Source organism: Puma concolor, chromosome E1 (genome assembly GCF_028749965.1).
Source record: "Puma concolor isolate L17-30 chromosome E1, mPumCon1.1.hap2, whole genome shotgun sequence".
NCBI classification, from domain to species: Eukaryota; Metazoa; Chordata; class Mammalia; order Carnivora; family Felidae; genus Puma; species Puma concolor.
In genome coordinates, this window is record NC_141680.1 from 28,878,309 (window position 1) to 28,898,506 (window position 20,198).

The 20,198-nt window shown below is 38.9% G+C and overlaps 1 protein-coding gene across 2 annotated transcripts in view; it reads right to left on the reverse strand.

Annotated features, from left to right (window-relative positions):
• Positions 1 to 19,749, reverse strand: part of CLTC (clathrin heavy chain) — a 65,142-nt gene extending 45,393 nt beyond the window's left edge. The window contains exon 1 of one of the 2 annotated variants that reach the window (XM_086686805.1): positions 19,260 to 19,749. In XM_086686805.1, the coding sequence (XP_086542931.1) occupies positions 19,260 to 19,301 (42 nt within the window). In that variant the 5' untranslated portion in view covers positions 19,302 to 19,749. The remainder of the gene's footprint in view (positions 1 to 19,259) is intronic. The other variant, XM_086686806.1, reaches the window with a different exon arrangement.
• Between the last annotated feature and the right edge of the window lie 449 nt (positions 19,750 to 20,198).

The following is a 20,198-nucleotide window of genomic DNA, read 5'->3' on the forward strand; positions in this document are numbered from 1 at the left end:
CTCAAAAAAGGTTTTATTTTCAAAACACCACAAGCCATACAAAATTCTTAGTCAATTATAAAGGTCTCATGGTATCTGAGCAATCTACCACAGAAACTGTGCAACAAACCACTAATAAACTCAGAGGGCATATGAGTCTCCAAACTTGCAGCAATTTTCAGAGAATACATAATAATATCCAAATTCTGGCTACATTTTTTTATATTCTCAGTTGACAAAATGTTGCTACTATTGAAAATGGGGATATTGTTTTGACATATGCTTGGAAATTTCTAGTAAGAATTTTTTTAACTTCAAAAAACTTATACTTTTTATTATAAATTAAAAAGAATATGGAGTTGGGGCAGTAGCTCAATCGGTTAAGGGTCTGACTCTTGATTTCTGCTCAGGTTGGTGAGATGGAGCCCCCTGTCGGGCTCCACGCTGACAGCACAGAACCTGCTTGGGATTCTCTCTCTCCCCTCCCCCACTCTCACTCACTCTCTCTAAATAAACTTAAAATTTTTTTTTTAATTAAAAATATGGAATCAATAAACTTAGGTCCAAGAAAAGGGGTTACTTATTTTTTTTAATAGTTATATGCATATGGCAAAGTATTCAAACAGTACAAAAGGGTATACTGAGAAGTGACCCACCTATGCTTCCAGTAATACCTCTCTCCCTCCAGTAATTAGAGATGCTTTTCCATCTTAGAGACAACCTATGTATATGAAAGTATAGATTTCCATCCTTCCTTTAAACAAAGAAAAACAAAAGACTAATTGCACATGCACAAAACCATACAAATTATCAACTTCTCTGAAAACCAACTCAAATGTTGCAATTCGTTTGGTTTCCAACTACATTCTGGGCACTGGTCCATAAGCGCATATTGTAGGGCCTGACACTTAAGCCTAGATTAGTTTCCAAAAAGTTAAGTCAATGTATTGTTAATCAGCCAAACCAAAACTCTGGAGAATCCTGGAGTTACATTTTAGAAATGATACAAAAATGTTTCTTCTTCCCTCTCCTCTCCCTCTCACCCCAATTTGGATTAACATGCCTGGGGGTGGTGGGTGGTGGGGGGTGTGGGGGGTGGGGGCTGGGACACTACATTTCTAGTTTTTGTAGTGAGGCATACAGATAGTATTTCAGACCCCCTATTATCTAGAGAACACAGAAGGTTCTTCACTCAACTAGACAATTACTATAAAAATATATAACATTGATTATAAAGTACAAGTGCCATTCAAAATTAGTTCGTTCTGTAGATTCTTCATCAGGACAAAACGTCTGGATTTTAGTGCCAGTTTTGTCACTTCGATGATCATGGGCTAATCAGTTATCTGTGTACCTGTTTCCTCCTCTGGAACATCTGAGATAACAGTACCTCCCAGAATTGTGTTTAATGTAGAGCACTTAGAACAATGTCTGACACACAGTAAAGGCTCAATAGATACTTTTAGAACACACAACTCAAGAGTACTTAGGCTCAAGATTAGCTTTTCTTGTGTTTGCATTTATCTACTTAATTCAGCTGTCCTACAGGTTGGATGTAACTCTGGGTGTGAATATCTTTTGACTACTGATAATAGATTAGTGGTCTCTGGGTGCTAAACTTACTCAGACACTGTGAGATGCCATTTTTTTCCTTTTTAAAGAATAGGAAATTACACTCAACAAACTTTCAATTCTGTTCTTCAATTTGCCTAAAGTTAGGTAGAAACCAAAATCTTCAAAACCATGTAACATGGAACCATGTAACATTTTCAAAGTAAGTAACCCTATTTTATTTTAATTCCTTTTTTTAGGTGCACCATGGAACACTGCTAAAGCTTTCTAACAAACTTGGCAAATATGCTCTACCACCTTTGCTGAGGGACCAAGTTGGGAAAGCTAACGCAAACAGATGGCTTAAGGTCAGTACCATCAAAAATTCTCTTTAGCCTAAAGAGCTCAATACTAAAAAAAAAAAAAAAAAAACCAACCAGAAGTTAAAATGTAAAGCAACCATAGAATTTCACTCTTCAATGTGCAGAAAAGCTTAGGCCACCTGGTTAAAAGACACACACGCACCTCTATACTACACCTTTCCAAAACCAGAGTTTCCCAATGTTTCCTAATCAGCCCATGCCACATAATTCCAAGTCAATTCATCCAACTAAATTTAAGTTCTTCAAATAAAAGAACTTTCTTAAAGAGTAAAAGCCTCTTCCATCTTTGCTCTTCAATGTCTAACTAATGTTATAGAGGCAAGAATGATCTTACAGAAAGATAGCATTTCTTTTATAATATGTATACTATTAATTACTTTTCAGGACAATTATAAATTAAAAGAGGTTCATGAAATCAGGAGTCCACACTAGTATAAATAAAAAAATAATAATTAACAAAAAATGAAAAACTGTTCCTTATAGGGGCACCTGTGTGGCTCAGTTGGTTAAGTGTCCGACTTCGGCTCAGGTCATGATCTCGCGGTTTGTGTGTTCAAGCCCCGCATTGGGCTCTGTGCTGACAGCTCAGAGCCTGGAGCCTGCTTCAGATTCTGTGTCTCTCGGTCTCTCGGCCCCTCCCCTGCTCATGCTCTGTCTCTCTCTGTCTCTCAATAATAAACATAAAAAAAAAAATTTAAAAAAAAAAAAAAAAAGAAAAACTGTTCCTTATAAAGAAAGCAAACTTAAACACGGTGAAAGACCAGGGAGCCTGGGTGGCTCAGTCTGTTAAGCATCTGGCTTCAGCTCAGGCGATGATCTCGCAGTTTGTGAGTTTGAGCCCCACACTGGGCTCTGTGCTAACAGCTCAGAGCCTGGAGCCTGCTTCAGATTCGGTGTCTCCTCCTCTCTCTGTCCCTCCCATGCTCATGCTCTGTCTCTGTCTCTCAATAATAAATAAAAGTTAAAAAAAAAATTCTCAAAAAGTGGCAAAAGACCAATCAATAGAATTTTTAAACAGTCACTCTTTTGCAAGTATCACAATAACTGATTCAGAGAAGACTCATCAATGGATACTAAAATTAATGGATGAAATTTTGAGGAATGACATATTTACATAGTTTCACGGTATTTCCTAAGACACTTGGGGAAAAGAGATTCAGAGTGAAGAAACCTGTCAGACACAACCTTCATCAAACAAAGTTAATACCACCAGCAATGGGTCAAATCAACAGTATGTTTCCTGATATGATGAAGTACAAAGAACACATTACTTCTGTGGTATTCTTGCTGAAAGTACATAACATGGACTAATCACGAGGACCCATTTTTGAGGAATCAAAATTGAGGAACATTAACAAAACAAGTGATGTATACTTTTTCAGAAATATCTATGTTTTAAAATACAGAGTTCCAGTCTGGCTCTGGGCTGACAACACAGAGCCTGCTTGGGATTCTCTCTTTCCTTCTCTGCCTACCACCTCCCACTAGTGTTCTCCCCCTGCCCCTCTCTCTTTCTCTCAAAAAAATGAACTTAAAAAAATAAATAAGGGCGCCTGGATGGCTCAATTTGTTGAGTGTGCAACCCATGATTTTCACTCAGGTCATGATCTCAAGGTTTGAGGAATACAGCCCTGTGTCAGGCTCTACACTGACAGCACAAAACCTGCTCGGGATTCTCTCTCTCCCTTGCACTTTCTCTCAAAATAAATTAAAAAATTTTTTTCTTATTTTCTAAAGACGTATACTGAAGTATTTAGGAAAGGTCATGATGGCTTGAATCTCTTTAAAATGTTTAAAACAAAAGAAACACATATAGCAAAATATTAAAAATCTAGATGACTGGGTATATGCCTCTCCCCAGTTCTTATATGAAAGCTTCCTATTTTTTTCAAGTTTTTAAAAAGGGATTAATTTCTATTCTCTTACAAGGTTACAGAAATTGAAAACTAAATGTATAAGGATCAGATTTTTATTAGGCAATTTACCTGTAGGGCAGGAAGGAACAATACAACTTTCAAAAGGTAAAGATGAAAATCAAACCAAAGAATGATGTAATTCAAGTTAGTTATACTCTAAAGGAGTTGTCCAATCAGAACGAAGATTTGTTGCACTGTCCAAGACTGAAACGACTGGTCACGTGCAACTATTCAATTTTAAGTATATAGAATTTAATATTCAGTTCTCCAGTCACACTACGCACATTTCGAGTACTCAACAGCCACATGTGACTACTATTGGAAGGCACAAAATATACATTTCCATCGTTGCACAGTCTAATGAAGGGCAATGTTTTCAGACGTTTTTCCTGAGAGTCCAACAAGGAGAAAAAGGTAACTTAAAATTAAACTCTGGCAAAATAGGAAGGACAATTGGTAAAGTTATACAAGAATTTCAAACAAGACAAAAAGACGGAGGAAAAAGTAGAACCTTCAAGTTTTAAAGTCCAGATAGCTTGCAGGAGGCTTGAGAGAAAAAAATCTGCAAAGTTCAATACTAGCAGAAGTGAGAACCCAAGGGAAGAACTCCTCAATCTAGGTGCTCTTTCCCCTCAAGAAATCACTACACTTTCAAACAGCAAAGGCCCAGGGTTACAAAGGATTAAGAATGTGCAGATATAATAAGATGTAATTTCTTCGAAAAACAGGAGAAAAGAGAGGCCTGTCTCTATGCTTGATAAACTGCCACTGCCTCAATTTCTAAGATATTCATCAATATCATAATGCTTTTGGAGAAAGATACACAACTGTATGATGAATCTCTAATTTAAAAAATAAGTGTGGAAAAGATTGTATTAAAATCAGAGATATGATAAAAAAAATTTTTTATTTTTATTTATTTTGAGAAAGAGACAACATGGGCAGGCACAGAGAGTGAGGGAGAGCCAGAATCCCAGGCAGGCTCCCTGCAATCAGCACAAAGCCCAACACAGGGCTTGATCTCAAGAACCTTGAGATCATGACCTGAACCAAGAGCAAGAGTTGGGATGCTTAACCAACTGAGCCACCCAGGCACCCCTAAAAAAAAAATTTTTTTTTTTTTGAACTTCAGCAGAATTAGATTCAGAAATCTATGTTGAAGTCTCATCAGTTTTTAATGACTTAAAAGCTTTGTTTTTCCTGTCTTGATTCTGGAACTATACTTGATTTGACTGTAAACATGGCAACAGAAAAGAGAAAGTGTTCATTCATGCTTGAGCAAAGCATGCCTAGGTGCTACGTGGAGGGTTAAAGTGATTTAGCACACATCAAGCACTTAAAACAGTGCAAGGCCACATAAGCACTCCCTATTTCATGGATTTATTTTATGGATTTCTGCCATTTTACAGTACCTACTCCAGGACTGTGACATCATGATATATACTTTTTTCAAAACAGAATGGCTCTGATGTCATCCTACTAACATTACATAGTCAAACCTATGGTAGGCCAATTTGCTTTACTCAAAACACATTACTAAACACAGCTTAGAAAACCCTTTATATATATGGCAGGAATCAGGAACCCAGTGATGGTTAGTACCTTATTAGAATACATTAGTGATTAAACTATGAAAATAGTGTTAAAGGGACTGAATGGACTATGGCTGTATGCAATCCAATAATATGCATTTATTATAAAAGGCAGAAAATGCTAGAAGACAATACAACCAGGTAAAACCATGCACTTTCTTTTCTTACGTTTATTTTTGAGAGAAAGAGAGAAGGAGAGAGTGCACATGGGAGCAAGCAAGGAGAGGCAGAGGGGGAAAGAATCCCAAGGAGGCTCTGCACTGACAGCAGAGTGCCTGATGTGGGGCTCAATCCCACAAACTGCAAGACTGTGACCTGAGCCAAAATCAAGAGTCAGATGCTTAACCAACCGAGCCACCCAGGCACCCCCATGCTATTCTTCAATGCCCAATTCTTGGACTAAAGAGGAAGACTCTGTTAGCACAGTCTCTATCACACAGCAACCAATCACAATTGTTTGTGCCTACAAACATCATATAATTAAAGGAATATTCGTCTTGCTTTGAGCCTACTAATTTCAACCAACAGTTGTTACATTTGGTCAATAGGAACATTCACTGCAAACAGCCTTCTTTATAAGCATACTCAGGGAGTTTGCTTCCTAATGAATGACTGGTAAACTCAGAAGAGAACTCATTTACCAGCTGTATCAGCTGAAAATCAAAATACATTAAAACTTGTGTTTATGACAGCATTACTAAAAACATGTCTCATAATTAGTGCTTAGCTTTACACTTTCCAGATCCTTCCTCCTGGTTTCATCTGAAGAGTTACAATGGAAAGGAAGTACATACAAGCTAGTATATTTCAGATGAGTCTATTTTGTAGGTACTCCATGTATTGTCCTATTTCAGTTACCTTTTCTGTAAATGAATCCTGTATCTTGATAAAGACTTACTAGTAAGTGTTACCACTAGAGAGTTAAGAAGTCAACAATTTGAGAGAGACCTGCTGATACCCGGATATCACTCAACGCTGTTATTTTTTTCAATGTAGTTACTTTGAAGTTAAGTGCCTGAAGATTTGGTTAACTTCCTATCCCAAGTATTCCACTCAGCATAATTTCCTTTAAAAACCCCTAAACATCCTCTACCTTCATTAATATCAATCACAGTGGAAAAAAAAAATGCTGACACCAGTCACTTCACTGAGCCATTGAAACTAGCCATGAAACTAGCAGAATGTCAAATAAAAACTGCAGTTTGTCTTCTACAGGAAATGAAGACAAATGCTGAGAATGCAGCATTCCTTTAGTTCTTCCATCAACAGGATACTGGCCATTGTTTTGTGTACTCCACACATTTCAAGCAAGAAGTAAAAATGCTTTTAACTCTTGCTGACCCTTTGTTTCCACTCCATGTTAGCCTTTCAGGCAATCACGGTCTCTTAGGAGAATTTGACTCTGGTCACTCACTCCAAAATTAAGTACTATATTCAAGATGGAGCCACAGTTGGACTGTAAGACTATTAGTTTTGGTAAATTATCAGGAAACTCAAAAAGAATTTTTCCTACTTGTAGCCAACAACTGACTGGAAAATTTCAAAACCTTAAATTTGACTCACTCTTAAAAAACAGTCCAATAATTAGATGAAATATTACACCTCGATTCTGATCAAACTACAGGGGAATATTGGGAAGTTTTTAAGTCTCAAATCTTGCAGATTCTCCAAGGTCATGTCCTTTTCCGCATAAATGTCATTCAGCTGGCACAGAACAAGTGAATGCTACCAAAATCATAACTGATTATAGGTATGTATGTTATGTGTGTTAGGGGAAGGGAGGGGGGGTCGTAGACTTTATCCAAACACTCTTTTCGAAGTACTAGAAATGAGGCTTACTTTGAGGGTCCAAGATTATAAAACTTAGAGCTGACCTAACCTAAAATTCTTCAAAGGATGATGTGAATGTCCCTAGGCAGACACCACAGGCTTGGTTTCCTGGTGTAAGTAACTAAAACATCTGGTCAGTTTCCTTACTATTAAAACTGTAAAGGTCCCAAAGAAATTTCATTCTATGACACAACTTCTCAACAACTTCCCAAAATGTATTTTTAAGTGGGAACCCAGTGATTCAGCCCAACCCCGTTACTGCTGCACATATTCATGTCTTTTTCTAACTTATACCAACATATCTGCTAGGAAATTAGACATTATGTGGTTAGTGCTCATTTTCCTAGTCGGAGCAATCATTTAAAGCATGATCATCACAGAGGTGCTACAAGTTACAAGGCCAGAATCAATTTTTTACATGTGAATCACTGGAATATTTCCTTGTGAACCTAAATGCCAAAAATTCCAAGTTCAACAGAATGAATGAATTAACACTCAGCATGGAGAGTTACAAGCTTTCTCAAAATCATTTAATATTAACAAATTCAGGGAGTCTGAAACATTAAAATAACTAACTGACCAGGATTTATTTTCCAATACCTATTGAGCATCTATTATTTGGCAACTTAACATCAATTGAATATTTTATAGCCTGCTATTTATGTGTGAAACTGCTTTTCTTTACTTTCTGTTAAGCTATAAATTTGTCATCACTACAAAGGTAACAACCTACAAGGAAAATAACAGGTTTTAGGCTCAGAGAGTTTAGAGTGTACAATTTGTATGTAGCTCATATCTTCTAAAAAATGGAAAAAACCTTCCATCCCAAACCCTATAGATACTGCTTCACTGTGGTCAGGGAAAGGGTATGCTATGGATGCTTACAGATTTTTTTTTTTTTTTTAATTCATGGTACTAAAATTTCCCCAGGCCTGTCTCAAATGCTGAACGCTTTAAATCTTGTTTCCTCTTTCATAGCAGTTAAATTTTCTTCCATTGTCTAAAAAGAGCTTCCATTCCAATTATTTTGGTTTCTATAACTCTTAGATTTGTAACCTATTCTGTCACACCTCCTGTTCTTTTAATTCTGGGATTTTCTCTAAATTTAAAATCTTCAAGTTAATCTTCCACATTGCTGATGTCCACAGGGGCAATTCTGCTAACTGCTCCAGGATCAACTGTTTCTGTATATATTCTATTACTGCAGCTTTCTATTTGTATTGTATCAAGTTTCTTTACATGCCACAGATAATGCCAACAGTTCTCTGAAGTTTTCTTCCAGTTCCAATAGAAAAAAACTTTTAAAGATTTCCTCAGATCTCTTCCTAGTTCTAAAGTATTTTTTCCATAATCATACATTTTAATTAAAAGCTACTGTATGCCAGACACCACACTAATACAGACAATTCTACAGTAAATGAGCTATGGCCTCCTCTATTCAGTGCATAACAAGCACACAGTAATTACAACGGTGCAATTACAAGGGATGCATGCCTAGCCCAAATATATGTAGGGGAATACATGGTGTCTCAGAAGAAATTGAAATACCATCTAAAGAAGGACACACAGTTAAAGAGAGGACAGAGGGGCGCCTGGGTGGCATGGTCGGTTGGGTGTCCGACTTCGGCTCAGGTCACGATCTTGCGGTCCGTGAGTTCGAGCCCCGCGTCAGGCTCTGGGCTGATGGCTCAGAGCCTGGAGCCTGCTTCCGATTCTGTGTCTCCCTCTCTCTCTGCCCCTCCCCCGTTCATGCTCTGTCTCTCTGTCTCAAAAATAAATAAATGTTAAAAAAAAATTAAAAAAAAAATAAAGAGAGGACAGAGCTACAAAACTTGGGACAGAACAGATAGAACTAAAAATACCATTATGTACCCAAGTAGGGTATTTATTTTAGCAAGCAGACCATTCCCTAGACACTCAAAAAAGCTTTTGACTAGTATTAGAATGCAGAAAAACTAGAACTCTCATACATTGCTGGTGACGATGTAAAATGATACACCTGCTATGAAAAAACAGTTGGGCAATCCCTCAAAAAATTAAAACACAGTTCTAAACCATATGACCTGGCAATTTCACTCCTCAGTATATATCCAAAAGGACTGAAAATAGGTATTCAAACAAAAACTTTAATGTTCACAGCAGCACCATTCATAATAGCCAACAGGTGGAAAGAATCCAAAGGGGAAAGTGGGTGATGGGCATTGAGGAAGGCACCTGTCAGGATGAGCACTGGGTGTTGTATGGAAACCAATTTGACAATAAATTTCATATTAAAAAAAAAAAAAGAAAAAATATTTAGTCATCTGAAAAAAACAGAATCCAAATGTCCATCAACTACTGAAAGGACAAATAAAATGCAGTATATCTTCTACTCAATGGAGTATTGAGTAAAGGAATGAAGTATGGGATACATACCACAACATGGATGAACCTCAAACATTATGCTTAGTAAACATTAGACAAAAAAGGTCACATATTGTATGAGTCCACTGATAGGTAAATCTGTAGGGAGAGAAAGCACATTAGTGGTTGCAGGGGATGGGAGGGGGGTGGGAATGAGATACTTCTTAATGAATTTGGGGTTTCCTTTTGGGAGATGAAAAGGTTTTGGAAGTAGATACAGGTGTTGGTTGCACAATGTTGTCAATGTACCATTAAATTGTTCACTTTAAAATGATTAATTTTAAATAAATTTCATATATTGAAGAAAAAAATAAAAATAAATAAATAAAATGATTAATTTTAGGTTGTATGAATTTTATCTCAATTTTAAAAGATCTTTGGCCCTATTAAATTCTTAGGAATTAGATATGCTTAATACATACTTCAAGTAGTCATTTGACTTAGTTTATAAAGACATTTAAAACTATAAGATAATTTACAGGGGTGCCTGCTGGCTCAGTCAATAGAGCATGACAGTCTTGATCTCAGTGTTGTGAATTCAAGCCCCATGATGGGGGCATGGAGCCTACTTAACAATAAATAAATGAAATTATAAAATAATTTACTTGAAAATGTTTTTCTACTCTTCACATTTCAGAAACCATGTTAACTCTTCATATGCACTTTTTTACACCAGTGTTTCCATAAACACTGGAAAATCCTCTCCATTCCATTAAAGTGCTTTAAAAAAAAAAAAATCCAGGGGCCCCGGGTAGCTTAGTTGGTTAAGCATCTGACTTCAGCTCAGATAGATCATGATCTCGCAGTTTCTGGGTTCAAGCCCCATCCCATGTTGGGCTCTGTGCTGACAGCTCAGAGCCCGGAGGCTGTTTTGGATTCTGTGTCTCCCTCTCAAAATAAATAAGCATTAAAAAGAAAACAAAATTTAAATCCATTAAGGTACAATCATGGGAATTTTAGAACATACCTAAAATTCCATCTGCATATTAGGAGAGTTGTTTTTTTCACTTGTTTCTGGATTATGATCTCCAGAAATATACCCCTAATATATTGAGTTTTTGAGGGATACTTAAAATGTTTCTTACCCCAGCAACAGTTATAACTGTGAGGCCAGAGAACAATAATTATTAGATATGTTACATTTACCTCTTACCAATCCAGATGGATTTCAAGCCTATGATAGCCTTCAATGAACATGTTGCAGTATTTGAAATAGAAGTTAGCTGTGAGAGGACTCAATAAATGTGGAGACTTGGTAAGGCTTTTAATATAAGGGAACTCCTTCTTGAAGAATATTTTATAGTAAAAAAGAAAATCACCTTAGATTTACCTAGTTCAAAAGGGAGAAATATACAGTACCAAAGAGAGTGGAGAAAGACAAGAATTCTGTAAACCATGTTCTCCCTATGGGTTTTTTCCCTAATTATTCACCCTCAATGAATTATCCAAAGTCACCTGTTTGCCAAGTTGAGTATACATGATTAATCTTTGGCTTCACTGTGTCCACTATGGTGGTTTTTAAGTCCTTTTTGTCAGCTAGTCAGAAACAGATGAAAGCAACTCTCCCAAATCCCATTTTCATCTACTCTTGATTCTCAGTCAATAGATGGGAGTCATCAAATGGATTCTCCTCTAGAGCCTGGAGGAAGGATACAATCCTGCCAAAACCCTATCATCTCCTATGGGATTCATTTCAGCCTGTCCTCTAAAACTGTAAAATGAATTTGTTTAAAGCATTACATATGTGTGTGTGTGTGTGTGTGTGTGTGTGTATATACATACATACACACACACACACACACACACACACACACACACACACACACACACACACACACACACCTCTCAAGGTCATCAGAAACTGCAATCCCTAGGATCCCCAGAGTGCATCACTATTAGAGTTCTTCCCTTCCCTACTCCAGAAATGGACTGGATGTGGAAAATAAAAGGAAAGGGCCACCTGGGTGGCTCAGTCAGTTAAGTGTCAAACTCCTGACCTCAGCTCAGGTCATAATCTTGCAGTTCCTGAGATAGAGCCCTATGCCGGGATTCTCTTGGGATTCTCTCTCCCCAACTTGTGTTCTTTCTCTCTTTCTCAAAATAAACAAACACTAAAAAAAGAAAAAGAAAATAAAAGGAAAGAATCTGGTGTAACTCCAAGATCTTGGCTTCAATAACTGGGTACATGGTAGTTTTTTTTCCCTTTTGCATGGCATATATATTCTACTCTACTGGATAAAGGGAGACTCCGCTCTAGCACAGGGCTAAGAAAGAATACTTGAGTATCTGTATAAGCTAAGTATTATGATATAAACACAAAAACACACCCCAGTATAACTTTCCAATTGCCAAAAAGTATTATTTTAACTTAATGAGGAAGTTCAGAAAAGATAAAAAGATCTCAAACATCTGAGACATTTTCCACAAGAGAACACAGGAGAATTTAAATTTTTTAATGTGGCAAAATGATTTCAATGCACTCAATTCCTATTATTTCAGAAATAAGCTTTAAAATCTGCTTTACTTCAGAACTTAAAAGTCCTATTTACCCAATGAGTCAGAACAGGAAGTACGAATATAACTTACTGGTAGTTCTACCTCCAAAGCAAAACCAAGCCTGTAACCATTTCTCCCCTCTATGGTTATGCTATTCACACTGAGCAAGCATGTTCAACTCCCACTTTCCTCCTCACCCCCACCTCAAGTGCCACTTTTCCTAGAGTTCTATTCAAGTTTTACATTACAAAACATTTACATTTACAAAAACATAAATAATACAGTAAAATAGAAGTTTCCTGCTTTCATAAGTGGCTTTAAACTAAAACATATTCACACTCTTGTCATTAAGAAAAACTCTCTTATAGACATGTTTGAGAAGTTCAGCTTTGAGAGGGATAAAGATAATACTCATTACCAGTTAACCTGATCCCAATCATTCTGCACAATTTTCTAGTGGGAACTTGAATAAAGCCCTTTAAAAACATCATCTAAATAGCCACTTAAAGCATAGAAAGTCAAATGTTAGCTCACTGGCCCCTACTTTTCTTATAATATAAAAACTATTGGGGTGCCTGGATGGTTCAGTCAGTTGGGCATCCAACTCTTGATTTCAGCTCAGGTCATGGTCTCACAACTTGTGGGTTCAGGCCTGCATCAGGCTCTGCACTGATAGTTCGGAGCCTGCTTAGGATTCTCTCTCTCTCCCTCTCTGCCCCTCTCCTGCTATTGAGCATGCAAGCATGTGCTCTCACACTCTCTCAAAATAAAATAAAACTTAAAAAAAAGAACTACTGACCTAAAAACAAACCACTGGCAGAATGTGTACATCAAAGGACACCACAACATAGATGCAAACAAACTGCTATATTTTGCAGTTCAAATTATATAGACCATTCATCAACGTGCCACACTGCAAAAAGACCAAGTATTAAAGTCTGGCCATCCACTGTCTGACTCTACAGATTAACTGCCATGAACTTCAGTTTCCTCAAGTGCAAAATAAGGCTAACCCTACCTATCTGATGAGATTTTCTTGCTAATTAAATAAGATCATGAACATACAATATTTAGCAGTGTCCTCAGTACACAGGTATTCAAATAACTCTAATGGTCAATTAATTTTGATCTTGTAGATTTCAGGACAATTTTGTTTGTTTTACTTTAGAGAGAAAGTACAAATGGGGGAGAGGAACAGAAGGAGAGAATCCCAAGTAGGCTCCACGCTCAGGGTGAAGCCCAACATGGGGCTTGATACCACAACCCCAGAATCATGACTTGAGTGGAAATCAAGAGTTGAACGCCCAACCAACTGAGCCACCCAGGTGCCCCAAGATTTGGTGAATAGTTAGGGCAAATTTAAGTTAGGGCAAAATAGAGGCATATGGGTGCCTAAGTCAGTAAGAGTCCAACTTCAGCTCAGGTCATGATCTCAGGGTATGTGAGTTCGAGCTCCATATCAGGCTGTACATTGTCAGTGCGGAGCCTGCCCCTACCCCTACCCCACGTTGTGTGTGTGTGCGTGCTTGCTCTCTAAAAATAAACACTTTTTTTTTTTTAAAGTTAGGGCAAAATAAATTATATCTTTCATAACACACAAAAAAAGGAAACACAAAATCCAACTCTGACAGCTGGGTTTTGCATAATGCATTTAGATCCAAGCCTCCTGCCATCCCTTTGGGTTAAGAGCATTAGCCACAGGCACTTGGCCAAGAAGGGGGAAAAAACATCTAGAGCTGACTTTGTGAAGTAGCTTCATCACGACATATATGCGAATAAATTTAGAGAAATAACCTCATTCTAATATAAAGGATTGAAATATCAGTTATGAACTCATTTCCCATGTAAGTGAGAACATTCATTTCAACATAGGACATATATAACACCAGCGAAGGTCTGATTGGCATTCCAGGCGGGTATTTTATCAGATATGATGATCAGGTTTGTCAAATGTATCTGACCAAGGAACACTAATTAAAAATGTACCAATGGCATACAGTGAGAGCTCATGGAATATAATAAAAAAATTAAAAATTTTCTTTCTTTTGGGCACATGTCAGAGAGGGATATTTGTATCATACAAATATTTCTATTAAGTCTTGCACAGCATCAGACATTATATAACGTGTTGCAATTATGTGTGGACAGCCTTTGCCAGTTAACCAACGCAAGCTATAGTCAGTATTGTTCATCACTTTGTCCCTAGTCTAACATAGTTGCTGATAAGTACTCAAATCTTAGGTAATTATCAAACACTTATAAACCATAAAAATCTAGGTGTGCAAATAAAATACTGTATCACTGGTGGTGAGCTACATGAATAAAATGTACTGGACAAAAATTTTATACCCCACAATTCATGTTCCTAAACTGCTACATCAAGTACTTTCACATACATGACCTCAGATCTTTACAGTAACTTTGTGAAGCAGCAGGCCTATTTTACTGAGAAAACAGAAAAGGTTAGTTTTGGTTTTTTTTAATGTTTATTTATTTTTGAGGGAGAGAGTGAGACAGAGCACGAGCAGGGGAGGGACAGAGAGAGAGGGAGACACAGAATCTGAAGCAGGCTCCAGGCTCTGAGCTGTCAGCACAGAGCCCGACGCGGGGCTCAAATCCACAGACTACAAGATCACGACCTGAGCCAAAGTCAGACGCTTAACCTACTGAGCCACCCAGGTACCCCCAGAAGAGGTTAGTCTTAACCCATGTTCTCCAATACTATAGCCACATTTCACAAGCCACATGTGATCTGAGCACCTGGAATGTGGTTGCTGTGACTGAATTTATTTTAAAATTTAATTAAAACTAAATAGTAACTGATAATTGATTCAATTATGGAAAACTTATGTTTGGAATAACCTAGATAAGCAAATCTGCTTTTTCAACTGTAAATATCATGAAATCTAAATACAGAATATTTCCAATGAAAAGAGGGTCTGAAAGGAGATGTGCTTAACTGTAAAATACAAATCAGATTTTGAAAAATCACTACCCCAAGAAAGGAATGTAAAATATCTCATTTGAAAATTTTATACTCCTTACGTGTTGAAATTTTAACATTCTGGATCAAATTAGAACATCCTCAGAGCAAAGTCCAACAGGAAAAAAGCGAAGTAGGATACTGTATAACTTCTCTTAAGGCCAATCATCCTATTTCTTTGAAATATTTTGTGTCCAAAGATCCAGGTTCAAATCCCATTCTGATACTGTGTTCCCTTGGACAGTATCCCTTGGGGATTAAGTGAAGACTGAAAGCACCCAGCCACATATATTCATAGGGCAAAACAGGCTCTCACAAGAAGTCTACTGTTCCCTTCATTCACTAGTCACTGTTCATCACCACCACTTCCCAAAAGAGACAGTATTCAGCTAACACTTTTTTTTTTCCAACAACTTTCAACTAATGAATGTTTTAATTTTGGTTAATAAAATGTTCTAAACATACAAATATGCGTGATCAGATAAACCTTCATTCTTACCAAGCCTATAAATGTACAGTCCAATGTAGTAGACAATAGGCTGATGTGGTCATCTACATTTAAACTAATTAAAAAGAAATAAAAGTAAAAACTTAGTTCCTCAGTGACACAAACCATATTTCAGTATCCTTATGTAGCTAGTATATATTTTTTTCCTTTTTTTTAAATATTCATTTATTTGGGGGAGAGTGCAAGCAGGGAAGGGGCAGAGAGAGCGAGACAGAGGACCTGAAGCAGGCTCGGAGCTGACAGGCTGACAGCAGTGAGCCTGATGTGGGGCTCAAACTAACAGTGAGATCATGACCTGAGCCAAAGTCAGATGCTCAACCGACTGAGCCACTCAAGTGTCCCACTAGTATATATTTTCATCATGGAAGAAAGTTCTTTTGGACAGTAGCTCTCAAAAAGAAAAATCACATCAGTAACAGTGACAGGAAAAAACATACTGTTAAATATAATTCAAATATCACAGGTTAAGGTTTCTAAAATCACGTATTTCACTATACACTAGCACGAAAACGACCGTTGTTCTATATACACACAGTTCCACGTCTTACATTATCTCCTAAACAGAATGCAAGCATATTCACCACAATTAGCCACACCCCTTTAAGTAAATAGACCATTAGGAAAATTCTGAAAAACATGATACATCTTAAACTTGAAAGCTATTCCCAAGGTAAACTGCTGCAGAATTCCAGGCAGTATGCCTCTTCCAAGCAGTATAGTTAAGCATATACAATATCACAATAATAGCGGGCACTGCTCTCTCTTTGCAAATCAAAACAGCCATAGCAAGAACTTCTACCATTCAATTCACAACACATTCCAGGCCTGCATTTATGGATCAAAGAGAAAAAAAAAATGGGTGGGGAGATTTTTAATTGCAGAACTCAAGAACCTGGGTATACAGTAAAATGTGCCAATCAGCATAAAGATACTTAATGTGCCAAGAACTGAGAATTGCAGGCAATATTTTACGTATAGTCTAGGATGTTTTTTACAATCTGCAACTCTAGCAATATCTTGCCCAAATAGGCACTCATCTGTTGACTATCAGCCTAGCAATCCTGAACACACACACACACACATACACACACACACACACACACACACACACACACACACACACACACACACCCTTCATAACTTAAAATACTTAACATTCATTTCATATAATTCCAAGCCTTGATGACAGATCCTTCAGTTGGACAGAATAGTTAAAAATAAATTCATTTACAGTTCACCTTTGGAAATTTTCACAAAAACTAACTCTACACTCAAGTTCCTCAATTCTTGTTCCCAATTTTTATCCTAAGTGTTTCAGAAAATTTTCTGCTACTTAGCAAACTGGCAGAACTCAGGCCAAAGACCTGAGGTGCCTATTAAAATAATACTCATTAATTTTTTAAAAAAGAGAAGGGATAAAAATGAGAAGTTAGGAGATACTCTGTAAGAAGTTGGTGACTGGGGCCCTTTGCACCATTAACCATTATTAACTGGAAGTTCACAGACCCACTAGCAAGCTTAACTTTAGGCATGGCATATTACTACAAAAAAATGACTGAATTCTCCAAATACATTTGCAAAGCTGCTTTATACTCAAATCTTCAAATTATTTCAAAAGGAAATGGTTTCACTTGAATATATGGAGAAACTCAGAAATCAGACCCATATTAAATCTGTCTTCAATTAGTGACAAGGTGAGATTCCAATCTCTGGGATTATTTAACAATTCTCATCTCGTCTTTAATCGAAATGAAAAGCTACTGCTCAAATCACCACTAGTTAAGAAATAGGGTTTACTAATGGGACATACCTCTGCCTTGTAAACACCAACAGTACCTGTTTCTGTCTATAATTTACAAACATTTATCTACAGAAAGATTATATTTTAGCAACACTCTAGTGTGAGAATGAGCCTGTGTTTTCCCCTCACACCTAAAAATATTATTTTCCCAACTCTTTACATTCATTTACACCCCACTTTAACAGAAAGAACACAGCAATTAAAACTTGGAGCAAAAACAAGAACTTCTCTGTGTCCACTGTCACTTAACATTTTTTAACCTTTTGTAAAAGTGTTCCATTACTTCAAATGAGTTATCTGAAAAGCACAGATGACTAAAGGTGTGTTACTTATTTTTTAGATTTATTCATTACAATTCAAAACTTAAAGGAAAAAAATTTCTTGCTGATGCAAAGATGATTAATACCTGTAAAGAAATAATGAAGTTATGTTACTGATAGCCTAAATAGTCATCCTTTTTATTAACCTTTTTATTAACAAGAATCCTTTATGTATACCAACTGGAGAAAGTAAATAAAATAGCTTTCAACGGTAAGGTGTCCAATAGGCCACTAACACTAATATCATGTCAAACCACGGCATCTTTTATCATTATGAATTCAGGCCTTCAGAAGATGAGCTGAGGCAGGCCTCTTTAAGGGGGTATTTGGGAAGAAAACAAAATACATGAATAAATTACTGCAGCCAGAGTAAAACCAGGATTGGTGAACTAAGAAAATCAGAAGCTCAAAAACGGCTTAATTCAGTCAAGCCCTCCAATGATCATCTATCTGCCTGGGCCCGCCACGGGCAAACTGCCAGATAAGACAGTATGTTGCATAGGAAAATGCACCACGGGGAAGAACTCTAGAACCTACTAAAAGTAAGCCAATTGCAGACCAAACAACCTTGCATATCTCAGAACAGGTATGCTCTATCTCCAGGACTCTATTTCATTCCATGCAATCCTGAAGGAAGTACTTACGCCAAGCCCACAACTACCTGCTATACTCCAGCAGACCCCAAGATAACCTATGGATAACTCTTTCCCACCTCTTAAAACGAAAGAGGGGATAAAAGCTGCATCATCCCCAGAGAAATCAAGAAAGGAAAAAAAGACGAGTACCCCTAGGGACCTTGACCCCACGCACTGAGACTGACACCGCCCTGAGAAATACGTTCCCCCATTTACCCTCCTCCTGGTTCCTTCAGTGACCTTCTGTTCCTACTGCCTCAGGGAAGGCTTGAGGCAAGTCACTGCCGTTCCACCCACCCCCAGGGGAAGGTGCCTTTCCCAGTTGAGAGCCGCAGAGGGAGGAAGAAAAAAGGTTGCTCCTCCCCAGCCCACCCGCCCCACAACTGCCGAATACAGACACGGTGGGGAAAGGGAAGAGAAGAGCAATCGGAGATGACAGCTCTGCACTGGCCTAGGGACTGAAAATCCTTGCTGTGGAAGAAACGCGGGAGATTCCTTCCCACCCCCCACCCCCACCCCACCCCCCGCCAAGCAACCCAAATGAATGAACTGAATAAAACGGCGAGGGGGGGAGGAGGTTAGAATGCGCAGTTTTTACCACCCAGGAAGCGAAAATAGAGGCCCTCGAACCCAGGCCTGGCCTCGCTGCCTTTTGCACCCCGACTCTCGTCCTTTCTATCCAAGTCCCACACCATTAACCCTTAGGCTTTCCAAGATAGCGCCCCTATCCTCCATCTACCCCAATACCCCAAGCACCGATACCCACCCCGCTCCGATCCTGCTTTTTGCTTGGGCCCAGACTCCAGCCTCTTCCTTCCTACTACCCTTTCCACAGCCCTCATAGGCCCGAACCCAGCCGCACCTGGAGATGCTCCTGAAAACGAATTGGCAGAATCTGGGCCATGGCGCTGTCGGGGTGTATGGTCTCCTCCTGTCACTGGGGCTGCGGGGCAGTGGCTGCCCAGGCTCTCCAAGGGAGAGGAGGAGAAGGGGGAGGGGGAAGGCTGGACTCAGCAGGATACTCTCCGGGGACGCAGGAAACTGGCAGGCAGACGAAAGAGCTCGGGTCGGGGGCGGAGGCTCCAGGGTCCGGGAGAGCCGCAATGGCGGAACCGGGCGCAGCGCAGACTCCGGAAACGGCTGAGCCCTGCGGAGGGATCCCGACGACAGAACTCCGCCCAAGTCACCTCACCCCCTCCGCCTTATGTACCCCTCCACGGAGTGCCGCGGTGCAGTGAGGCGCAGGAATTCGGGGCGCAGTACGCCGAGGAGCTCTCGCTTACTGCTGCGCCACGAGGGTAAATTAGAGGAATCGGAGGGACTACTTTTTTAGACTCATCACTTTCCCCAGCCTCCTTCTTTTCCTCCCCCCCCCTTTTTTTGCATTTTGCCACATCATGCGACTAGCAGTGACCGACGTCATTTCCGTGGGCGCTTAGGTCCCACCCACGTACTTCCGGGTGCACGTGATGCTGGTCAGGAAGGGTCGGCTGATAGCTGCCAGAGTGCGGGGCGAGTTCTATGGAAGTGTAGTGTCTCCTGAGAATAGAGTGGCTGTTGGGCTGCTGTGAGGAATGGCGGTGTTACTCACTTTCCTTCTGGGCCCTGCCTATTTAAATTGATTCCCATACGAAGAGGACGTGGCGTGGGTAGATGGGCTCAGCCTCCCGCCCTCTCCGTGACTCAGGGAAACGGCCTCCTTGCAAGAGCGCTCTCTTGGCAGCCGCCTGCAGCACTCCTCCCCCGCCTACTTTCAAACCGTGGGTGGTTTCTTACATCTCAGGGAGTGGGAATGAAATGG